This window comes from Hordeum vulgare, chromosome 3H (genome assembly GCF_904849725.1).
Source record: "Hordeum vulgare subsp. vulgare chromosome 3H, MorexV3_pseudomolecules_assembly, whole genome shotgun sequence".
Lineage (NCBI taxonomy): Eukaryota > Viridiplantae > Streptophyta > Magnoliopsida > Poales > Poaceae > Hordeum > Hordeum vulgare.
The window spans coordinates 212,467,336-212,486,655 of record NC_058520.1 but is presented as its reverse complement, the minus strand read 5'-3'; the positions used below and the strand labels follow the sequence as shown (position 1 = coordinate 212,486,655).

The following is a 19,320-nucleotide window of genomic DNA, read 5'->3' as shown; positions in this document are numbered from 1 at the left end:
GTTGCTAACCCTAAATTGTTAAGATTAATTAAAAAGTGATCGTTGCCTATTCACCCCCCCCCCTCTAGTCAACCATATCGATCTTTTCAATTGGTATCAGAGCCATGTCTCTTTATTAAGGGTTTCACCATCCGAAGAGTATGGAAGATGATGAGGGAGTTCCCCATGGGCAACCCGAGGCCATGGCCTTGACTTAGGTCACAAGGGACGACTTGAATACGGCTATGGCCGCCCTCAAGACGTCCTTGACGAACGAAGTCAAAACCATGCTTAAAGAGTTAATTGAGGGAATTAAAGGTTCACCCGAACCGACGTTGGTGGTTAAACCCGACAACACAGATTCAGAGGCCAATTCCTTTAAGGAACCGGCTAAAGGTATGCGAACTTCTTCCCCTCTCGAAAATGATGGGACTGGAACCTATGCCTCAGTTCCACCTCCCAGGGTCTATGGAGGACCTATTCCTACATCGCGTCTTAACCATGTTGGTCCTCCTCCTAAGCTTGTTAAGGGTGATTTTGCTAACTGGGTGTTTTCTATTAAGTCTTATTTGAATCACAACTCAACAAATTTATGGAGAATCATCGAGCAAGGCTACTATCCTCATGACCCAAGCAACCTCACTCCAAGAGAAGAAGCGGACAATCAATATAATCACTCTGCGTTGTTTATTCTACAGTCCGCAGTACCTCCTGAAGATCTTCCTCACTTGCGCCCCTTCACTCTGGCTAAGGACTGTTGGGAGCACATTATGGTGCTGTACAAGGGAAGCTCAAGCATTCAACGGTCCAACTATGAAGTGGTACTTGATAAGGCCGATGAGTTTGTGATGAAGGAAGATGGGGACCCTCGTGATCTCTATCGAAGGGTGACTGCTATTGTTGTTGCTCTCAAGGATCATGGGAGCAAGGATGTGGATGACACATGGATCAAGCGCAATTTTCTCAAGGCCATCATGCCTTTGAACAAAGCCATGTCATCAGTCATTCGCCAACGACCAGATTTCCACTCCTTGTCTTCCAGTGAGGTGTTGGATGAATTCATTGCAATGTCAATCATGAACGAGACCGCTGACAATGCACTTGCTCGCGTTCAGTCAAAGACAGCTTCACCCAACCTTGCTTTAAAGGCAAAGGCTGCTTCTGAAGAAGAACAAGAGGATGAGGAAGAGGAGAGCTGCCCTGAAGACACTAAGTATGCTTATCACAAGCACATGGCTCTTGCGTAGACCAAGCATATTGATATTCGCCATCACTTCATTCGTGAACATATCAAGCGAGGTGATATTGAGGTTCACTTCATCAACACTGAAGAGCAACTTGCAGATATTTTCACTAAGCCCCTAGATGAAGCAAGGTTCCGGGAGTTAAGGCATGAGCTAAATATCATTGATTCAAGTAATGTGGATTGAAACTAGGCACTTTGCACCTCACTCTACATTACATCTTGTTCTAGGTGTAGGCATGGACATAGGGGGGGTGTTGTTCTTTCAATGAACTTTCCCTCCCCCCATTATGCATAAATCGATAAAGTCTTTCACTTTGGCCATTATTAAATGACACTTGTGCTTCAAAGAGGAGCGTTGGTCATGAACCCAAGGATAATTCTTCACGGTGTCATACCTTTGTCTCAAACATAGGTGGCTTCGGTCACTGCCCCCACCTTTCGCTCGTGTTGAAGAAAGGATACAAAATGACTAGTCAGTATATCTTGCTCGTGTTATCTTTTTTTGTTACACTGACTAGTCGTTGCCCACATCATTTCCATGAAGTCCGATGTCTCGTTGTGCCTTTTTGAGCGGTACTACCGCCAGGGGTAGCGGTACTACCGCCAGGACCCCAGCAGTACTACCTCCAGGGGTAGCGGTACTACCGCCACGGGTAGCGGTACTACCGCCAGGACCCCGGCCTATCGAGGCTTGACTAGGGATTTTTAGGGCTGTCTCACGGGGGAGCGGTACTACCGCTAGGACCCCAGCGGTACTACCGCCAAGGGGAGCGGTACTACCTCCAGGGTAGCGATACTACCGCCATGACCCATCGGTACTACCGCTAGGCCCGTACCCCTTGGACTATATAAAGGAGGGGGAGCCGTTTTTTCTTGCCCTGCTTCTTCTTCCTCGTGGATCTCTCTTCCTCTACACCGAACTCCCCCCATTTAGATCTCTCTCTATGGAGCCCCTCCTCTCCTTTCAGTTGGAGGGTTTGCTCCCCTCCTTCTTCCTCCGTCAAGTGCCATGGACTCCGGTAAAGCTCCTCCCCTTCTTCTCTTGGTTGGTGTGTTTGGTTCTAGGGTTAGGAGCTTGTTGATTTGGATCCATGGATATGATTTGTGCTTAGTTTTTGGATGGAACGGGGGAGATATCTTAGGGGATTTTAGGTCTAATGTTCTTCATTGCAAATATCTTGACATGCCCTAGTTCTCCATGTTTTAGATCTATTAGCTCTTATCATACATCTCATGGATTTGATCTAAAACTTGGATCCCATTGACTAGGCTTGTCTCCATCTAGATGATCTCGAGTTCCACATGTGTTAGGGCTATGATGTTTCTTGTAAGGAAAATGCTCTAGATCAACCGGCTGATTCGTCCTGTCCATAAACCGGCTCCTGTGCCGTCGGATCGGACGGAATCGGATGGTTCAAAATCGCGTCGTCCGGGACATTGGGCAGCACCGAGTCTCCGACCAGGTTGCAGCACGCGCCGCACCAACCAGGTGTTTTTGGTCCACCAGAGTCCACGCGCTTCATTGCAGCTTGTAGTTGAGCATTGCAACTTTCACTCCTCCTCTTCCTCTCTCTCGCTCGATCCACAACTGGCGGATGCGACAGTCGGCGCGGCAGCTGGGCAAGGCACCAGTGCCGCCAGTGGGCAGAGAGGGAGCGGCTACTCGCGCATCTTCTTCGCACTCCATGGCCGACGATGAAGCAGATCTGAGGTCAGTTTTTCTCTATATCTGGTATGTGCGCGGTAGGAAGCGGAGCATTTCTAGGCCCATTTCTAGAGGGAATGATGATGGAGGACCTTGGGTAGGTGTAGGTTGGGGGTGGTAGGGGGAGGAGTTGCTGTGGGGGGTTGGTGCTTGGGATCGTCGGGTCCGCCCTGTCTGCAGCCGTGTGCCACAATCTAGCGCCGGTGTTTGCCGACGGGTTCCTGCACTGGCTCATCCACCCAATGTTTCATTTCGCCACGAGGCCAGCAGCTGCATTGTTGTATTTCTCCGTTGCAAATGAGACGTTCAGCTGGGTCCGGCCACCGCCCTTCGACTGGGAAGGATGGCTTGGTTGTTCACCTGGTCCCCATGATTGGGTGTCCAACCAGAGTAACTGATCTCCACTTTCCACAAATAGGAGAACCGGGAGAACAGTGATGTCAAGGCTTCCACTGTAGGGTCAACACCACAGCCAACACGGATAGCACCCCTATGCGCCGCCTCGGCGGTGCAGAGCCTCTTTGACACGAGGCAAAGAGAATTGAGATCACTCGACATGGTAATCCTCTTGATGATATCTGCAAGCAGTGGCTCTCGGAGATCCTCCATCGGGTACCACAACTCACAACTTGGGCAACCTCGAGGCTCTGCAGGCGCTGGACTAAAAAATATATTATGATCAGGGTGGAACATACAAGATAACCACAGAATAGCTGTAACAAATAATGTACTGTAGAAGGAAACAAGGATGAAACTTTGAAATTCCTTTTTATACGTGTCGAAAGCTTTATGCCCTTATCTTCACAACAAACGGTAAATTAATGCAGCAGCATCCCATTCTCACCCATTCCGTAGAACAAAGAAGTGATATAAAGAATATGAAATTAAAATGACACCCTAACTGTATAAATCTCTGCTGGGTGGGGGATAATCTAGAAACATACCAATTTGAGCAACAAGCCCACATGACACCTGAACATTCCCCTGCCGAACTGAACTCGTACGTGGAAATACAAACCAACAAATCAGACGAGTATGAACATTTCTGCACACTCCAGAACAGATTTCACTGACTAAACCAACCTATTCCCTCTAGCATTTCACAGAGATTACATTTACGGGTCCATACACAGCAGCGGCCTAATTCCCTTAACAGGGCCAAGCGCGACAACGAAGTCGACCTAGGCAGTACGTGGGGGAGCTAACAAAGTAGGTGCGGAACCGAGGCTACGCAGAAATACAGAGCGGAATCGACATTGGCATCGGCTAGCTCACCAAGGTTGCTCGGGAAGGAAAAGGAATGGACCCAAGTCCGTACCTTGGAGGAGCCGACGACCCAATTGGCAATTGTTGTTTGCTGCTGCTCACCAAGTGTGACAGCCCGAGACCGACGCCCCAGAAGATTCCCCCCTTTATTCAGTTTCCGTCGCGTGGCTATTTTATTTTGTTGGTTGCATCATCATATAGTTTGCATCGTCGCATCATGCATGGCATCATGTCAACTGTGTTTTGTCGGTGTTGCCTGCTGCTCCGTGTTGTTGGGTGATAGTGCTTCGTGAGTGGCGTTGTTTTGTTGGAGTGATGAGAGAGGGTGCGTGAGAGCCACCGCTAAGCCCTGTTGCACCGCAGACCTAAAACCTTCTCTCCCCTCTCATTTCCTTTTGTGGTTTGGCTAAAGACTTTAGTTTTAACCCCTATTTTAAAAATAAAGATTCATCTTCTTTTAAAGAAAAATCATTTTATTAAATGTGGGGACAACCCCTTGGGTTTTCATTTTATTTCTCCTTTTGTTTTATTTTTAAAACAGAGTCTCATTTTTCTTTTCTCCTTTAAAAGAGCTTTTATTTTATTCTTTAAATAAAAGAGGTTTTATTTTATTCTTCAAAAGGGTTTTATTTTTAGTTGTTTTAAAATGCCTAACTATTTCTTATAGTTGGGGTGTGGTTTTAAAAGGAGCAAAGGGTTATTTTGTATTTGTTAAATCCTTTTTTTTTGTGTATCTCTGTTTTTTTAAAGGAAAAAACCCCAAAGAGGGAGAGGCCCAGCCGGCCAAGGCCCAGCTCGACCCCCCTCCAACCCTAGCGCCAACCCGTTTCTCCTCGTCCTCCCCTCCATCCCGCAGCGCCGTCATCCTCGATCCCCATCTCCCTCTCGTTCCTTCCTCCTCCCAGCGCCTCCTTCCTCATGTCCTCGCGCTCGATCCCCTCCACCTCGGCCCCGCAGCAGTCGGTTGCTCGCCGCCCTGCCATGGCCTCGGCCTCGTCCGTTCCCCGCCTCTTCTCCCGCGCCTGCCTCGCCCAAACCTCCTTCTCGCGCGCGCACAGAGCCGCCGACTCACAGCTGCAAGTGTGCCGCCCATGCCCCGCCGTCCAGGGCCCCGACCTCCTTTGCCTGCCGCCGTTGCTGCTTGGAGCTGCTGTTGCTGTCACGCGTGCTGCTGCTAGTGCCGCCTGCTGTTGCGGTGGTTGTTGTGTCGTGCGTGTTGCGCTGTTGCTTGCCCGATGTGATGTTGCTTGCTGAAGCCTGCCTGCGATGCATGTTGCTGCCGTGTAGTTGATGTGTGCCTGCCGCGGGTTGCTGCTTTTGCTGTTACTGTAGGTGTCGCCGTGTGCTGCTGCTATTAGTTGTTGCCTTTGCATAGCTGCAGTTGCTTGATGTCGTTGCTTGCTGTTGTGTGTAGCTATTGTTAGGCTGCTGTAGCCAGCTATTGTTGCTAGGTTGATGGTTGTAGATGATAGTTAGATGTAGTTGCCAGGCTAGTTGCTTTGCTCCTGCTGTTTGCCTGCTAGGCCGATGCTGTTGTGCCGTTTTGCTGTTGCCTGACGATGCTGTTGCTTGCTGCTTAGCGCTTGCTGCTGCCTTGCTTGCTTTGCTAGAAGCTAGTTGTTGTAGTTGCTGCAGGCTGCTGCTTACCGTCGATGCCGCTAGGTTGCTGTCGTAGTTGCCTGATGTTGCTGTTGTGTCGCTTGCCGTCGCCGCTTAGACCATTCCCACCATCGTGGATTCGACAAGTTCACGAGTACCATGACGTCCCCGACGACCCCCGGACATCTACGGATTCGTGAACGACTACCGACGCCGAAGACCGTCTGCCGACGCCGAGCGATCGACTACCGTCGACGAGACCGTGTACGACTACTTCCACGACAACCACGACGACCGTTGGTCTCCTTCTCCGAACCGAACCGCTCCAATTCGCATGCGTCGAAGGTATACCGTGAGAACGTGTCGTGTAACAAAGAATGTGATGTATGAGTTGTATCGTGTGTTGCACCGTGTGTTGGCCGTTGCACGTTGTGTTCCTCTTATGTTGTGCCCCGACACATGGGAACCCGGTAACTGGGATCACCCCATCTTTATTTACCGTTCCCGCACGCGTTCCCAGTACGTTGGCACGAGATCTCGACGAGTTGTCGGGATAGGAACGTTGCCGTGGCATCATTTCCGACTTGCCGCCATGGTTCCCTCTCGCTCGCCATGGCGACACATGTTTCCTTCTCTTCTTGCCCATGATGTTTGAACTCGCATGCATGACGCATTCATGGCATAATTGTCTTGTGTTGCATGTTCTTGTGTCGTAGCTCCGATCTATGTCTCGCGTGTTACCCTACTAGGATGTCACGTAGAACCGTCGCTTCACCCCTTGCCATGTTAAAAACATTTAACCTTGCCGGTAAATTAACGGGAGTGAACTATTAATTAAACGTGGAGTTTCGTCGATATGCAACCCGTTGCATATCGAGCTTCACTTAATGTGTAGTGTTTGCGTGAGGTGAATTGCCATGCCATCCCTTGCATCAGTGAACTGATCATGCATCATAGTAGGTTATGCATCATGTTGTGCATCGTGTGGTGAATATTTGTGTTGATGTTTGTTTCCGGTTTGCTCCGTCTCGATAGAGTTCCGCATGCGAGTCGGAATGTGAGGACCCGTTCGACTACGTTGGTTCGCCGACTTCTCGGCGTTGTTCTTCTTCCAAGCGGGATCTCAGGCAAGATGACCATTTCCCTAGATACCATTACTATCATTGCCATGCTAGCTTATTGCTTCTATCGTTTATGTCTCGTTGCCTACCACATGTTAAATATCAGCCTCTCAACAATGCCATGATAACCTTCAACCTGTTCAACCTAGCAAACCACTGATTGGCTATGTTACCGCTTGCTTAACCCTGTTGTTAGCGTTGCTAGTTGTAGCTGCAGTTGCTTCCATGTGATAACATGGGTTCCTTGTTATATCACCCTATTAAATGCTATTTAATTTAATGCACCTATATACTTGGTAAAAGGTGGAAGGATCGACCTTTTTCTAGCCTGGTGTTTTGTTCCACCTTTGCCCCCTTAGTTTCGGCTACCGGTGTTATGTTCCATAAACGAGCGCTCCTAACACGATCGGGGTTGTTATGGGGACCCCCTTGATAATTCGTTTTAGATTAAAGCCGGTCTGGCAAGGCCCAACATTGGTACTACATTTGCCCAACATAATAATCTTGTTAATACTGAAAGCATAGGGCGTCATGAACCCGAGGAGTAACTTCACATAATACAGGGAGGGCCAGTGCTGATGGTGCTGGTCCAAAACAGAGCATTGTGCGGGGCCACCGCGAGGAAACTCGAGGTTTGGCACTCGTACGCGTAGCTTATCCGTCGTGTCCTGAGAACGAGATACGCGGCTCCTATCGGGATCGTCGACACGCCGGGCGGCCTTGCTGGATTAGTTTTACCTTTGACGAGATATCTTGTGCATCGGGATTCCGGTGATGCTTTGGGTAATCTCAGAGTTGAGGTTTTCCACAAGGGAATCCGACAAGATCGCGAGCTTCATGATTGAGGATTTCTATGCGGCTTGTGGTAATTTATGATGGACTAGTTGGAGCACCCATGCAGGGTTAAATCTTTTCAGAAATTTGTGCCCGCGGTTATGTGGCAACGTGGAAGCTTTGTTTAACATGGTTCTAGATAACTTGAAGTTAACTTAATTAAAACTTGCCAACTATGTGCGTAACCGTGACTGTCTCTTTCGTGAGTTCTTTCTCCGATCGAGGACATGGTGGGGTTATGTCTGACGTAGGTAGGTGTTCAGGATCATTTATTTGATCAACAGTAATTCACGTCCGCTATGCGTAGATCTTCCCCCTCTTATTTCTTGTACTCGTAAGTTAGCCACCAAATATATGCTTAGCCGTTGCTGCAACCTCACCACTTAACCATGCCTCACCCATTAAGCTTTGCTAGTCTTGATACCTTTGGAAATGAGATTGCTGAGTCCCCTATGGCTCACAGATTACTACAACACCAGTTGCAGGTACAAGTAAAGGTTACTTGACGCGAGCGCGTTGATTGTTCATTTGGAGTTGCTTCTTCTTCTTCTTCATCATCGATCTAGGATGGGTTCCAGGCCGGCAGCCTGGGATAGCAAGGATGGACGTCGTTCTTCTTTTCTCGTTTGTTTTCGTCCGTAGTCGGACCCTGCTCTTACTCTTGATGTTTATGTAATGTATTGATGTGACTCTGATGTAGCTTGTGGCGAGTGTAAGCCAATTCTATTTATATATCATCTTTCCAGTACATGTACTTGTAACAATATCCATTCTTGCGACACGACGAGATGCGCTTCTATCCCTAACGAGGCCTTCGTGCCAAATTAAGGATAGGGTCGCATCTTGGGCGTGACACCAAGATTGCATTGTTGTTGCCAACCAAGCAGCAAAACCTGAATTTGCTGGTAGTACATAGGAACAGGGAGCTTTTTTCCTTTCCGATAAGTAGACGCAACAGGGAGCTTGCAGGTACTGGATGTTACTTAGGAGTTTGGCGGGATCTCAGTGGACCGATCCAACGTCGTGTTTGTCACTATCGTACGGCGTAAGAGGGGGCTGATTTCCCCAGTTTTATCTTAACGTCGGCCTTGGTTTTTCCAACGAAGCATTCTTTTCACGAACACTTGATTGTCCCATCGACGAGGGCCAATGAAACTAGTCGACGTGTTTTCTTAGCAGCAACATGAGACTTTCTTTTCCATTGGTTTTTTCTATTTGATCACATGTACCAAACCCTAGAGCTAATCCTTCAACTTGAAGGAATTCCTCGTTTTGATACTGAGTGATATGTTACAACAATCTCTTTGTTTAAAGAGAGGCTTACTCCGGTGCAGAGGCACAGTGCTAAACAACAATGGAGGTGATGGTGATCTGGTTTCCGAGCTCTACGTTGGCTTCACTCCCCTCGCATGTCGGAACTATTATTAGTATTTTTATCAACATAGTATAGGATTAGATCATCTTTAATTTGTTTTTGCGGTGCATTATATCTGCCTTTTTGGATGGGGTGTAATGTGCTTGGCTTCTTAGTCAGCCTGAGAGTATGTTTCTCGAACATGCTGATCAATGCGTTTTTGTGTTTTGCAGAATGGACGATGACGAATGTCCGGTTGTTGATGGGTCTTTTTCAACGCGTTTCTCAACCACCCGCTTGCGACAGATTGCGGATCGTCTGCCCAAAAAGAAGAAGGATGTTATACGCCTATGCAGTTTTGGTTCCCTCCTGAACATCAACTCTTTTTCTGTACCCACTGATCTGCTGGATTGGGTAGTCATGAAAATTGATCGAGAGAAGTCATTGTTTAGGTATGCATTTTTCAAGCATATTGCTCTTGAATAACATTTTCCCACCATTTTCTTGCTATAGGTTTTGTTTCTTATAGGATCAGCTGTTTACTCTATTTGCTGCAGTCACAAACAGAAGTCCATTTTGTTCACAAAAGACATGGTGCGGAAAATTTTCAATGTAACTTCTGGGTCAAGGGCAGTTGAGTTGTTGAGGAGGAATGAACCACATGTGTTGGGTGAACCATATCGAGTTGGGTCGAGGGCCCCAACAGGGCGCACTATCGAAGTGCTTGAAGTTGCAAATGTTCTTGATGTTGTTACTATAAAGAGGGCATGGGTACTGTTGTGTATTGCTCTTGTGCTTTCTCCTGGTACTGGCAACATGGTTCCTTTAGAGTATCTTGCGAGCTTGGTTGACATGGACAGTATCAGTGAGTTTGCTTGGGATGAGCATTTCTTGGCTGTTGCGTTGAATGAGGTCAAGAAGTATCAAAATAAGAGGAATGAAGGGAAAACTGCCTTCTAGATCAGTGGCTGTCTACCAATGTTTGCGGTATGGCCCATGAGCTTGTTGCGTGTCAATTTTTTTTGTTTCATTTTTTTTGCGCTGCAGCATCCATCTATGACAGGTTGTCTCACAATGTTGTTTTTATGTTTTGTTTTCAGATTATTTACATGGACTTTGTCGAGGTGCCTCGTTTGCTGGCTTGTGAGCATAGAATTGACTACTCTCTCCCAAGGTCTTGCTTCGTTTGCAATGACGACTATAAGTTGATACAAGAAATTGATAGGAATAAGCTAAGCCTAGATAAGATTGATTTTGGAAAACGGAATGTAAGAGCACATTATCCTTTTATTTTTTTCATTTTTTCCAATCCTTTTTTTTGTTTGGTTGTGGTTTTAACCCTTTTATCCTTTATGCACTGGTTTTCACAGCTTCGGCGTTTGGCGGAGATGTCGTATGTACGGCTAGACGGCTGAAGTGAAGCTCAACATCAGAACAACAAGTTAGTTCGGATAGATGCACCAACACGTGATATACCAAGCAACCCAGCCTTTGATGGATGTGAGGTTGGCGGTGATGTCTGTGGATCTCTAGATGAGTGGCTGCATCCACTGCCTTCAAGTGAAGAAATGGAGGTAAGCACTTTTTTCATGAGCTTCTCATCATTTTTCAGCAAAATTGTTGTTGAAATGCTTTATTTTTTTGTTTATTCTTTTTTTGTTGTGTGTGCCTGCTTTTCATTGTTTGAGGGCAATCTAATTTTGTTCCTCTGTTTTCATTTTTGTTCTTTCCTTTTGAAACAGATTCCAAGGCACATGATACCAATATACGAAAAGCACAAGAAGCTCCATGCAACAGAAGTTAAGAAGGTTTTGAAATCATTTGGCCAGGTTCTAGAAGCAATGTTCTGTAAGCGTTTGACATCTATTTTGGTCGAAGCTAATGCCACTGCAACAAGCAGCAATCATCATAAGCCCGAAGATGTTACATTTCATGCCCCAGCAGGCAATGCAGCAAATGCAGGTCACACCAGGGCTCCCATCCACACTAGCCCTGAAGCTCACAAGAGTCCTGCACCACAGGAAGTGGATGCATACAAGGAAGTTGCAGGTTGTAGAAACACCAAGCAGAATGAAGCACAACGGGACATTGGTTTGGAGAAAATGCAGAGTTGTTGTTTTCCAGGGACTGAAGATGTGCAGCAAGGACCTATTCTTGGAGAACGTGAGAAGTTAGTAGGTGCTGAAGTCGGGGGTGGGGTGATTTGAAAGATCCAGATGTTGCTGATGAGGGTCAAAATGTTGTTTTGTCACACGACACGATGGCTGCGTTGCAAGGACTTGCTTTGGAGTTTGACGATGGTCCATCAATGAGCCTGTTCAAAGAGGGAACTGAAGATTTCGAATGGCTCAATATGGATGATAACACGACAAGGAAGTACAAGGAAGAAAATAATGGAATTGAAACTCCCATCCATGCTTCAGCAGGACCTACATATGACAAACCCCCAAAGCGTGCAACGCAGGGCAACAACACAAAGCTTCCAGCACAAAACGATGGAGATGGTCCTTGTTTTGACACTGAACCAAAGCTTCCAAGGCTCACTAACATACCAAGACAATCATCTCCAATTGCATTTGCAGATCCACTTGTAGCTCCAGGTTTGTCCCTTTTTTTGGCCATATATTTCTGCTTGAAGCTTTTTTATTTTGAATACCATGTATCAAGTAGTTTATCCGGAGTTACTTATGTTTTTTCTCTCTTCATATTTGTTTTTATTCCTTGTGCTAGTGCAACAAGTTTCTCCAGAGTTGCATGATTGCCTTGCGAAGATTGTTAGTGATAGCAGCGCGCGAGTCAAACATGTGAAGAAGGCGGTAAAGAAGAGAACAACCCAGCCCTCTGCTAATGCTCAAAGGATGAAGAAGATCAAGATCGAGCCAAAAGACGATGCATTATACCAACACTGCGTTTTGAGCAGGTACAAGATACCAAAAACAAAACACGGCAAACCGATGTGAGTCTCCTTTTTATCGCTCATATGTTTTTTCATTTTTCATTGCAACATATGGTGTGGTCGTTGGGTTGTCAAAAGTAGTAAAAAAAATTGTTTTCCATCTGTTTTCTGTGCTAATATCTTTTTAATCTTTTTGCAGTCCTGATTTCATTGAAATAGAGGGTTTTCACACATCACTTGAGAACTTCCATGCTTCCTTGAAGCCACGAGCCGAGATTGACTCCGATATAATGACACTCTATCTAAAAACATTCAACCTGGAGAAAATGTACAACAGGAAGAAGCCTAAGAAGTTTGCATTCTCTGTCTTCATGGGGGTTAGTGTTTCCCACATATTTGCTTTTTTCTTTTTTCTTCACTTGTTTTTGCACACAATAGAGAAGTTAGTGGTAATGAGTATCCAATTCTTTCTTGTTTCTCAGTCTCAATTGGCAATGGATCCTGGCTTGTTCAATCCAAAAAGTTGCGAAAGAGAGTTCCGAAGGGCTTGCGAAAATAACCAGATTACAAAATCTGATCTAGTAAGTTCTCATCTCGCACCATATGTTGTGTGTATCTTTTTTTATATCAAGCCTATTTTTTATACTTGTACTTGGTTTTTGTTCCATCGCAGCTTTTCATTGTCGTCGTCCAGAACAGACATTGGGCTATAGTTGTTGCTAACTTGATGCATAAACAATTCAATGTCTTCGACTCTATCAAGAATTCCGAGGATGTTACATTGCTCACGAACACAACCAACAATGTGGTAATGAAGTTTATTACCTGCCTTTTGTGAGAGTAATCAACCTAGTATATTTATTTTTGTATGATCACTTTTTGTTTCAATATCAGTATGATTCACACACCAGAATACCCTTTTTAAAACTATTGTTTTATGTTGCATCCAATCAGATCACCAACATAAAGAAGGTAGCAAACTGCGAATCCGCGTTCAAGTTTGATCTCAATAGCTTTGAGCTTGTCACCTAGATTACCCAGCACAAGGAACACAATAAGGCTTTGTACATGTAGGCTTGTACTTGTTTAGATTCACGATTTTTCTCCCCTATATGGCTGTAGGATTTTTCTCAATGCTGCTCAATAAGGTTTTTCTTTTTGATGTAGATAAGGTATTGATTTGATAGTTTTATAATTGAATAAATAGTTGATAACTAGTATAGCCGTTGCCGGTTTAGACACGTGGCATGGTATTTTATCAGAAGTTGAAACTACTTGTGTTGTCCCCTTACTTTTGTATTAATTTCATACAATCCATCAAGTTTTTTGATGCTATGACAATGAAAAGCATGCCGGTGGTGTTTGTTGCACTTCCTTTTCTATGAGAGGATGACACTATGACAATGAAAGCATGCCGGTTTTGATACATAAGTTTTTCCTTTCCATTTGTTAAGAATGGTGTGAGTGTGGTCACGGGCCTGTGTTAGCCTTTTTTTTGGTGTGATGCAACTGATTCCTCATACATGTGCTTAAACTTTTCCTTGTGTGCAACAAGGATGGATGGATTTTGACAATGCTAGGCATGAATCTTATTCTGAAAATACTTATATCTTCTTTTTTAATATATTTTTTCAGTTATAATTGTGGCTTCTATGCAATTCTATACTTGGAAAACTACAATGGTGTTGTCATGATGCATTTTGATGAGGTACCGAAATATACCTTCCTCTTATAGATTTATGATTTTTTGCGCCTAAAAATGGTGTGCATGGTTTTTTCAGTTCAGTCAATGAAACATGTTTTCTACTAGTTATTTTACATGTTTTTACTATTTCTAACGCCCCTTTTATATCCATCTAACCCTTTTTTGTCTTCTTGTTGTTTGTGTTGTTAGACTTACATCCCCAACCTCTGAAAACGAATTGCAGCAAATCTTTTGAAGCATCCCAGCAACAATTTGGACCCTACAGTGCAGCTGAGGAAGCTGCTGGAAGATTGATTAAAGTCAAATGGTGGAGATGGAACTGGGTTCCCCTACTGGTGGCTAAATCGTGTGATTTTTTGATGTAACCAAGATGTTAATACAGTGTCTTTGATGTAACCAAGATGTAACCTTTCTTTTTTCGTAAGTGTCTGGGATTGTTGCAACTCCGTGTTGGAGGTACTTTTGACGCATCAATAGCATTCAATGAATGTTGTGGAGGTACTTTTGTTGGGATGTTAATACGATGTGTTGAAATGAAATTGATATCACTCCCCTCGCATGTATCTATTTGGCCCCTTTTTTGTTGAAGATGAATGCAACTCATTTTTTCTGTGTGATGAATATACGATAATTTCAGTTTATGTACAGTTTGTTGGGACTCATTTTTTCTGTGATGAAGATGAATGAACCTCGTTGTTTGATTTTTAGTGTCGGGCTCTCCTCGGTCTGTATACAAGGTCCCCATTTTTGCATTTTTTTCTTTTTCAAATGCTCTCAGGAGACATCCCTACATTCTTAGTTTATGTTTGATAAATGCTTATCACCACAAGATGTTTTATATATCCTAAAAATGCAAGGTGCTGCATAGATGTTTTTTAGTTGGCTTTTTGTCTCAAAAATGGATCATAATTGTAAGGAAGGTGTGAAACAGGATCAAACATCACAAGTTTTGTCCAACACACACACGTAGAGACTGAAAATAATATATTTTGAAGAAATAAGCACAAATGTAACAATTGTATATTAATACTAAATAAACACCTTCACTTTACAATTTTCTAAAGGAGACTTTTTCATGTGACCAAAAACTAGAAAGGAGATTTTTACAGTGACATAACAGCCCCTACATTTTGACTTTTTTGTATGCAGCAAGCGAATCAGCTCTTCATGTCTTTTTTCCCAAAGCCTAAGTTTTGTTGCTCTAGCGACATTTGCATCCACTGATATTGCAGCCCTCAGGTAGGGACATGTATTTGCTGCAAGACCATCCTCGGTGCAATAGTTGCATTTCTTGACATCCATCGCAAGTTTCAACTCCTCGCACACTTGGGCGATGTGACCATCTTCTTTGCAGTATGGGCATATGTCTTTTTTCTTCTTTGGTCCAGGTTTTCCTCTGGGTCTTATTTCTTTCTTCTTCTCCTTTGTTTTTGCCTTCTTCTTTGCTGCATCCTCTCTTTGCTCAAGCAAAGTCTTTGTCCTTCTTGATTTTTCCGATGGTCGACCTTTCTTCGGGACACGCGTTGGGTTTTGAAGCATGACACTCTCCCTGTTATCTTGTTCAACCAGCTGGTTTGGTGCTTCTGGCTGTTGGATTGTGGTTTTTGGCTGTTTTGGCTGCTGCTTCTTTGACTGACGCGACATGTGCCGCTACTGCATTGTTGTTTGCCGCTGCTCATGTTGTACCGTGTTTTGTTGTTGGGTGTGCTGCTGCTGCTGTGATTCCCGCTGTTCTTGCAGTCTCCCTTTTTTTGCTCCAACAATAATGGGCTAAAGGTTATGAGCTGCATCATTTAGTATTTTGTAGGCATAATCATTGCTACAAGCTTGAGAGGCCAACTGTTGACATGCAACTATTCCTGACTTGATGCCTCCACGGCAACGGCGCCAGCAAAGAGTTGCTTCCAGTTGCTCAACAATGAGCAATTGTCTTGCAAAGGCCCACCAGCGTGTGGGATCGCGACAGTTTTTGAGGGTAGAGTATTCAACCCAAATTTGTTGGTTCGACACGATGGGAATGAAAGGATATTCTCCAGTATTAGCACTTGAGGTGTCAGCGCAACCACACCTGAAAGATTAGTATCTGCAAGCAGGATATAGGCAGCAAAGGTAGTATGATAGCAACGGTGCCAGAAACGATCTGTTGACAAGGCAGATTATTCCCAACTGAAGTATCAATGGCGCCAGAAAAGTATTGTAGCAGGTAGCAGCAGTGTAACGAGTAGTCGCAATGGCAAGGAACAGCAGTAGTGACAGCAGTAGCAAGTAGCAGGAGTAGCGAGTAACAGCAGTAGCAACAATAGTGGCAGCAGCAGCAGGACAAAGCAAGTAACAGTGGTAGCAAGTAACAGTAGCACCAACAGTAGTAACAGCAGCAGAGCGAAACAAGTAACAACAGCAGTGGGACAAACTCGTAGGCCATGGATCGGTGATTCGTTGGATGACATTCATCATGCAACAATTATAACACGGAGAGATATGTGGCTAGCTCCCGTTCGTCGATGTGATGTAGGCATGCATTCCGTGTGTAGTCATACGTGCTTAGGGAAAAGAACTTGCATGACATCTATTGTCCATCCTTCCCGTGGCAGTGGGGTCCAAATGGATACTATGGGATATTAAGGTTCTCCTTTTAATAAAGAACCGGACCAACGCATTAGCACTTGGTGAACACATGAACTCCTCAAACTATGGTCATCACCGGGAGTGTTCCGGTTATTGTCACTCCGGGGTTGCCGGATCATAACACATAGTAGGTAACTACAACTTGCAAGATCGGATCTAAACCACACATATATTGGTGACAACATAATAATTTCAGATCTGAAATCATGGCACTCGGGCCCTAGTGACAAGCATTAAGCATGACAAAGTAGTAGCAACATCAATCTCAGAACATAATGGATATTAGGGATAATCGCCGTCAAAACTAACTCGATTACATGATAGATCTCATCCTACTCATCACCGCCCAGCGAGCCTACAGATAGATTACTCACGAACGATGAAGAGCTTCATGGAATTGGAGAGGGAAGAAGGTTGATGATGACGATGGCGACGATCTCCTTGATCCGGAACCCAAAACGGACTCCAAATCTGCCCTCGAGATGAAGAACGGGATGTGGCGGTGCCTCTGGATCGTGAAACGTGATGAAATCTTCTCTCTTGATTTTTTTTCCGGGACGAAAGGGAATATATAGAGCTGAGTTTGGAGGCGGCGGAGCCACGTGGGCCCCACAAACCCTGACGGCGTGGCCTGGGGGGGGGGTCGCGGCCACAGGGCTTGTGGCCCACAGGCTCACCCCCTCCGGTGGATCTTTGCGCAGGTATTTTTCATATTTTCCAGAAATATTCTTCGTAAATTTTCAGGACGTTCCGAGAACTTTCATTTCTGCACAAAAACAACACCAAGGCAATTCTGCTGAAAACAGCGTCAGTCCGGGTTAGTTCCATTCAAATCATGCAAATTAGAGTCCAAAACAAGGGAAAAAGAGTTTGGAGAAGTAGATACGATGGAGACGTATCAACTCCCCCAAGCTTAAAACCTTGCTTGTCCTCAAGCAACTCAGTTGACAAACTGAAAGAGAGAGAAAAACTTTGACAAACTCTGTTTGATCTTGTTGTTGCAACTATGTCTAACTCATAACCAGAATTTCAGCAAGATCACAAGTTAACCACATAAGCAAGTGACACAAAGGTCTCACGGTAAACTAATATCAATGGCATAATCAGCTAGCGAGCAAATAATAATGAGTTTCAGATACCAACAATTCAATCGAAACAAGCATGAAGCAATATGAATAGGTGGTATCTCGCTAGCTCTTTCTGAGACCGCAAAACATAAATGCAGAGCACTTTCAAAGATCAAGGGTTGACTAAACATTTTAATTCATAGCAACGAAGATCCAGTCATAGTCATACTCAATATCAATAAAAAACAAAGCATAAAAATGACAGAGGTGCTCTCTAATTGGTGCTTGTATAAGAAGAGGATGACTCAACAGGAAAATAAATAGACAGGCCCTTCGCAGAGGGAAGCATTGATTTGCAAAGGTGCTAGAGCTCAAGCTTTTAAAATAGAGATAATAATTTTGGGTGGCATGCTTTCATTATCAATGCAATGACCAAGAGTTCTCAATATCTTCCATGCTACTCATGCTATAGGCGGTTCCCAAACAGAAAAGTAAAGTTTAACTCCCCCACCACCAATCAATCACACTCCACGGCTAGCCGAATCCTCGGGTACCGTCCATACTAGCATCAATCCGGGGGGAGTCTTGTTTTACAGTTATGTTTTCGATTTAAGCGTGGAACCGGGCATTCCAATTACCGACCCCTTTCTCGTGAATGACAGTGAATAAACACATGTCGAGGATAACACGCCTAACATGGAAGATACCAATAGCCCCCTGTCACCACATGAGCGGTTCAGGCATGCAAAACAGGTTATTTCTTGAAGGTTTAGAGAATGGCACATGCAAATTTACTTGGAACGACTAGATACCGCAAATAGGTAGGTATGGTGGACTCTCATGGAAAAACTTTTGGGTTCATGGAAGTGGATGCACAAGCAGTATTTCGCTTAGTACAAGTGAAGGCTAGCAAAAGACTCGGAAGCGACCAACTAGAGAGCGACAACAGTCATCAAGATGCAATGAGTTTGACTAACATTGAGTGCAAGCATGAGGAGGATATAAATCACCATGAACACGAACATCATAGAGGCTATGTTAATTTTGTTTCAACTACATGCATGAACATGCGCCAAGTCAGGCCATTTGAATCATTCAAAGGAGAATACCATCCTATCATACTACATCATAGTCATCTCAAAATCTATGTTGGCATTCAAGACAAGCCATTATAAGCTCCTAGCTAATTAAGCATGGCATGAGAAACTATGATCTCTAAGTTGTCATTGCAAACATGGTTCTCTCTCAACAAAGCTGAATCTGGGACGACAAGCTAGTCATATTTACAAAAACAAAATAGATAGAGTTCATACCAGCTTTAAAGTCTCAGTCACTTCATCATATATCATCATTATTGCCTTTCACTTGCACGATCGAACGATGTGAACAATAATAAGAGTGGTCGTGCATTGGACTAAAGCTGGAATCTGCAGGCAAACACAAAGGAGAAGACAAAGTAATATGGCTCTTTGAAAGCTAAACATGTATGCATGCAAGAGCCTCTAAACATTGTAACCAATATCTTCTACCTTGACCCAAAGAAAAAGAAAACTATTTACACGGGAAAGCTCCCAACAAGCAAAAGAAGAAAGGAAAATATTTTTGGGTTTTCTCAAAAGGACACAAAACAAGAAAACAGGAAAACGAAAATAAACTAGCATGGATAATAGAGTGGCAAAGTGTAAACACCGACTAACAAAGTGAAAGCATAAGTAAGAATGTAAAACTGGTGAGAACACGTACTCCCCCAAGCTTAGGCTTTTGGCCTAGATTGGTCTACTCCCAAGGACGGTCCTGGCGAAACCCAAAATCATAATCGGGGTTATACGGGAGCGCTGCAGCCACTGCCTGAATAGGTGCCTCACGAAGACGAGCAGCCATCGCCTCCCTCTCATACTCCTCTGCCTCTCCTCTGGTTATGTA

The 19,320-nt window shown here is 44.5% G+C and overlaps 1 protein-coding gene across 1 annotated transcript in view; it reads right to left on the bottom strand.

Moving 5' to 3' along the window:
• Window positions 1–15,475: 15,475 nt before the first annotated feature.
• The window catches only part of LOC123439812 (protein FAR1-RELATED SEQUENCE 5-like), a 44,801-nt gene continuing 40,956 nt past the window's right edge, over window positions 15,476–19,320 (bottom strand). Inside the window, exon 3 of the mRNA XM_045116476.1 lies at window positions 15,476–15,544. Coding sequence (XP_044972411.1) covers window positions 15,476–15,544 — 69 coding nt within the window. The remainder of the gene's footprint in view (window positions 15,545–19,320) is intronic.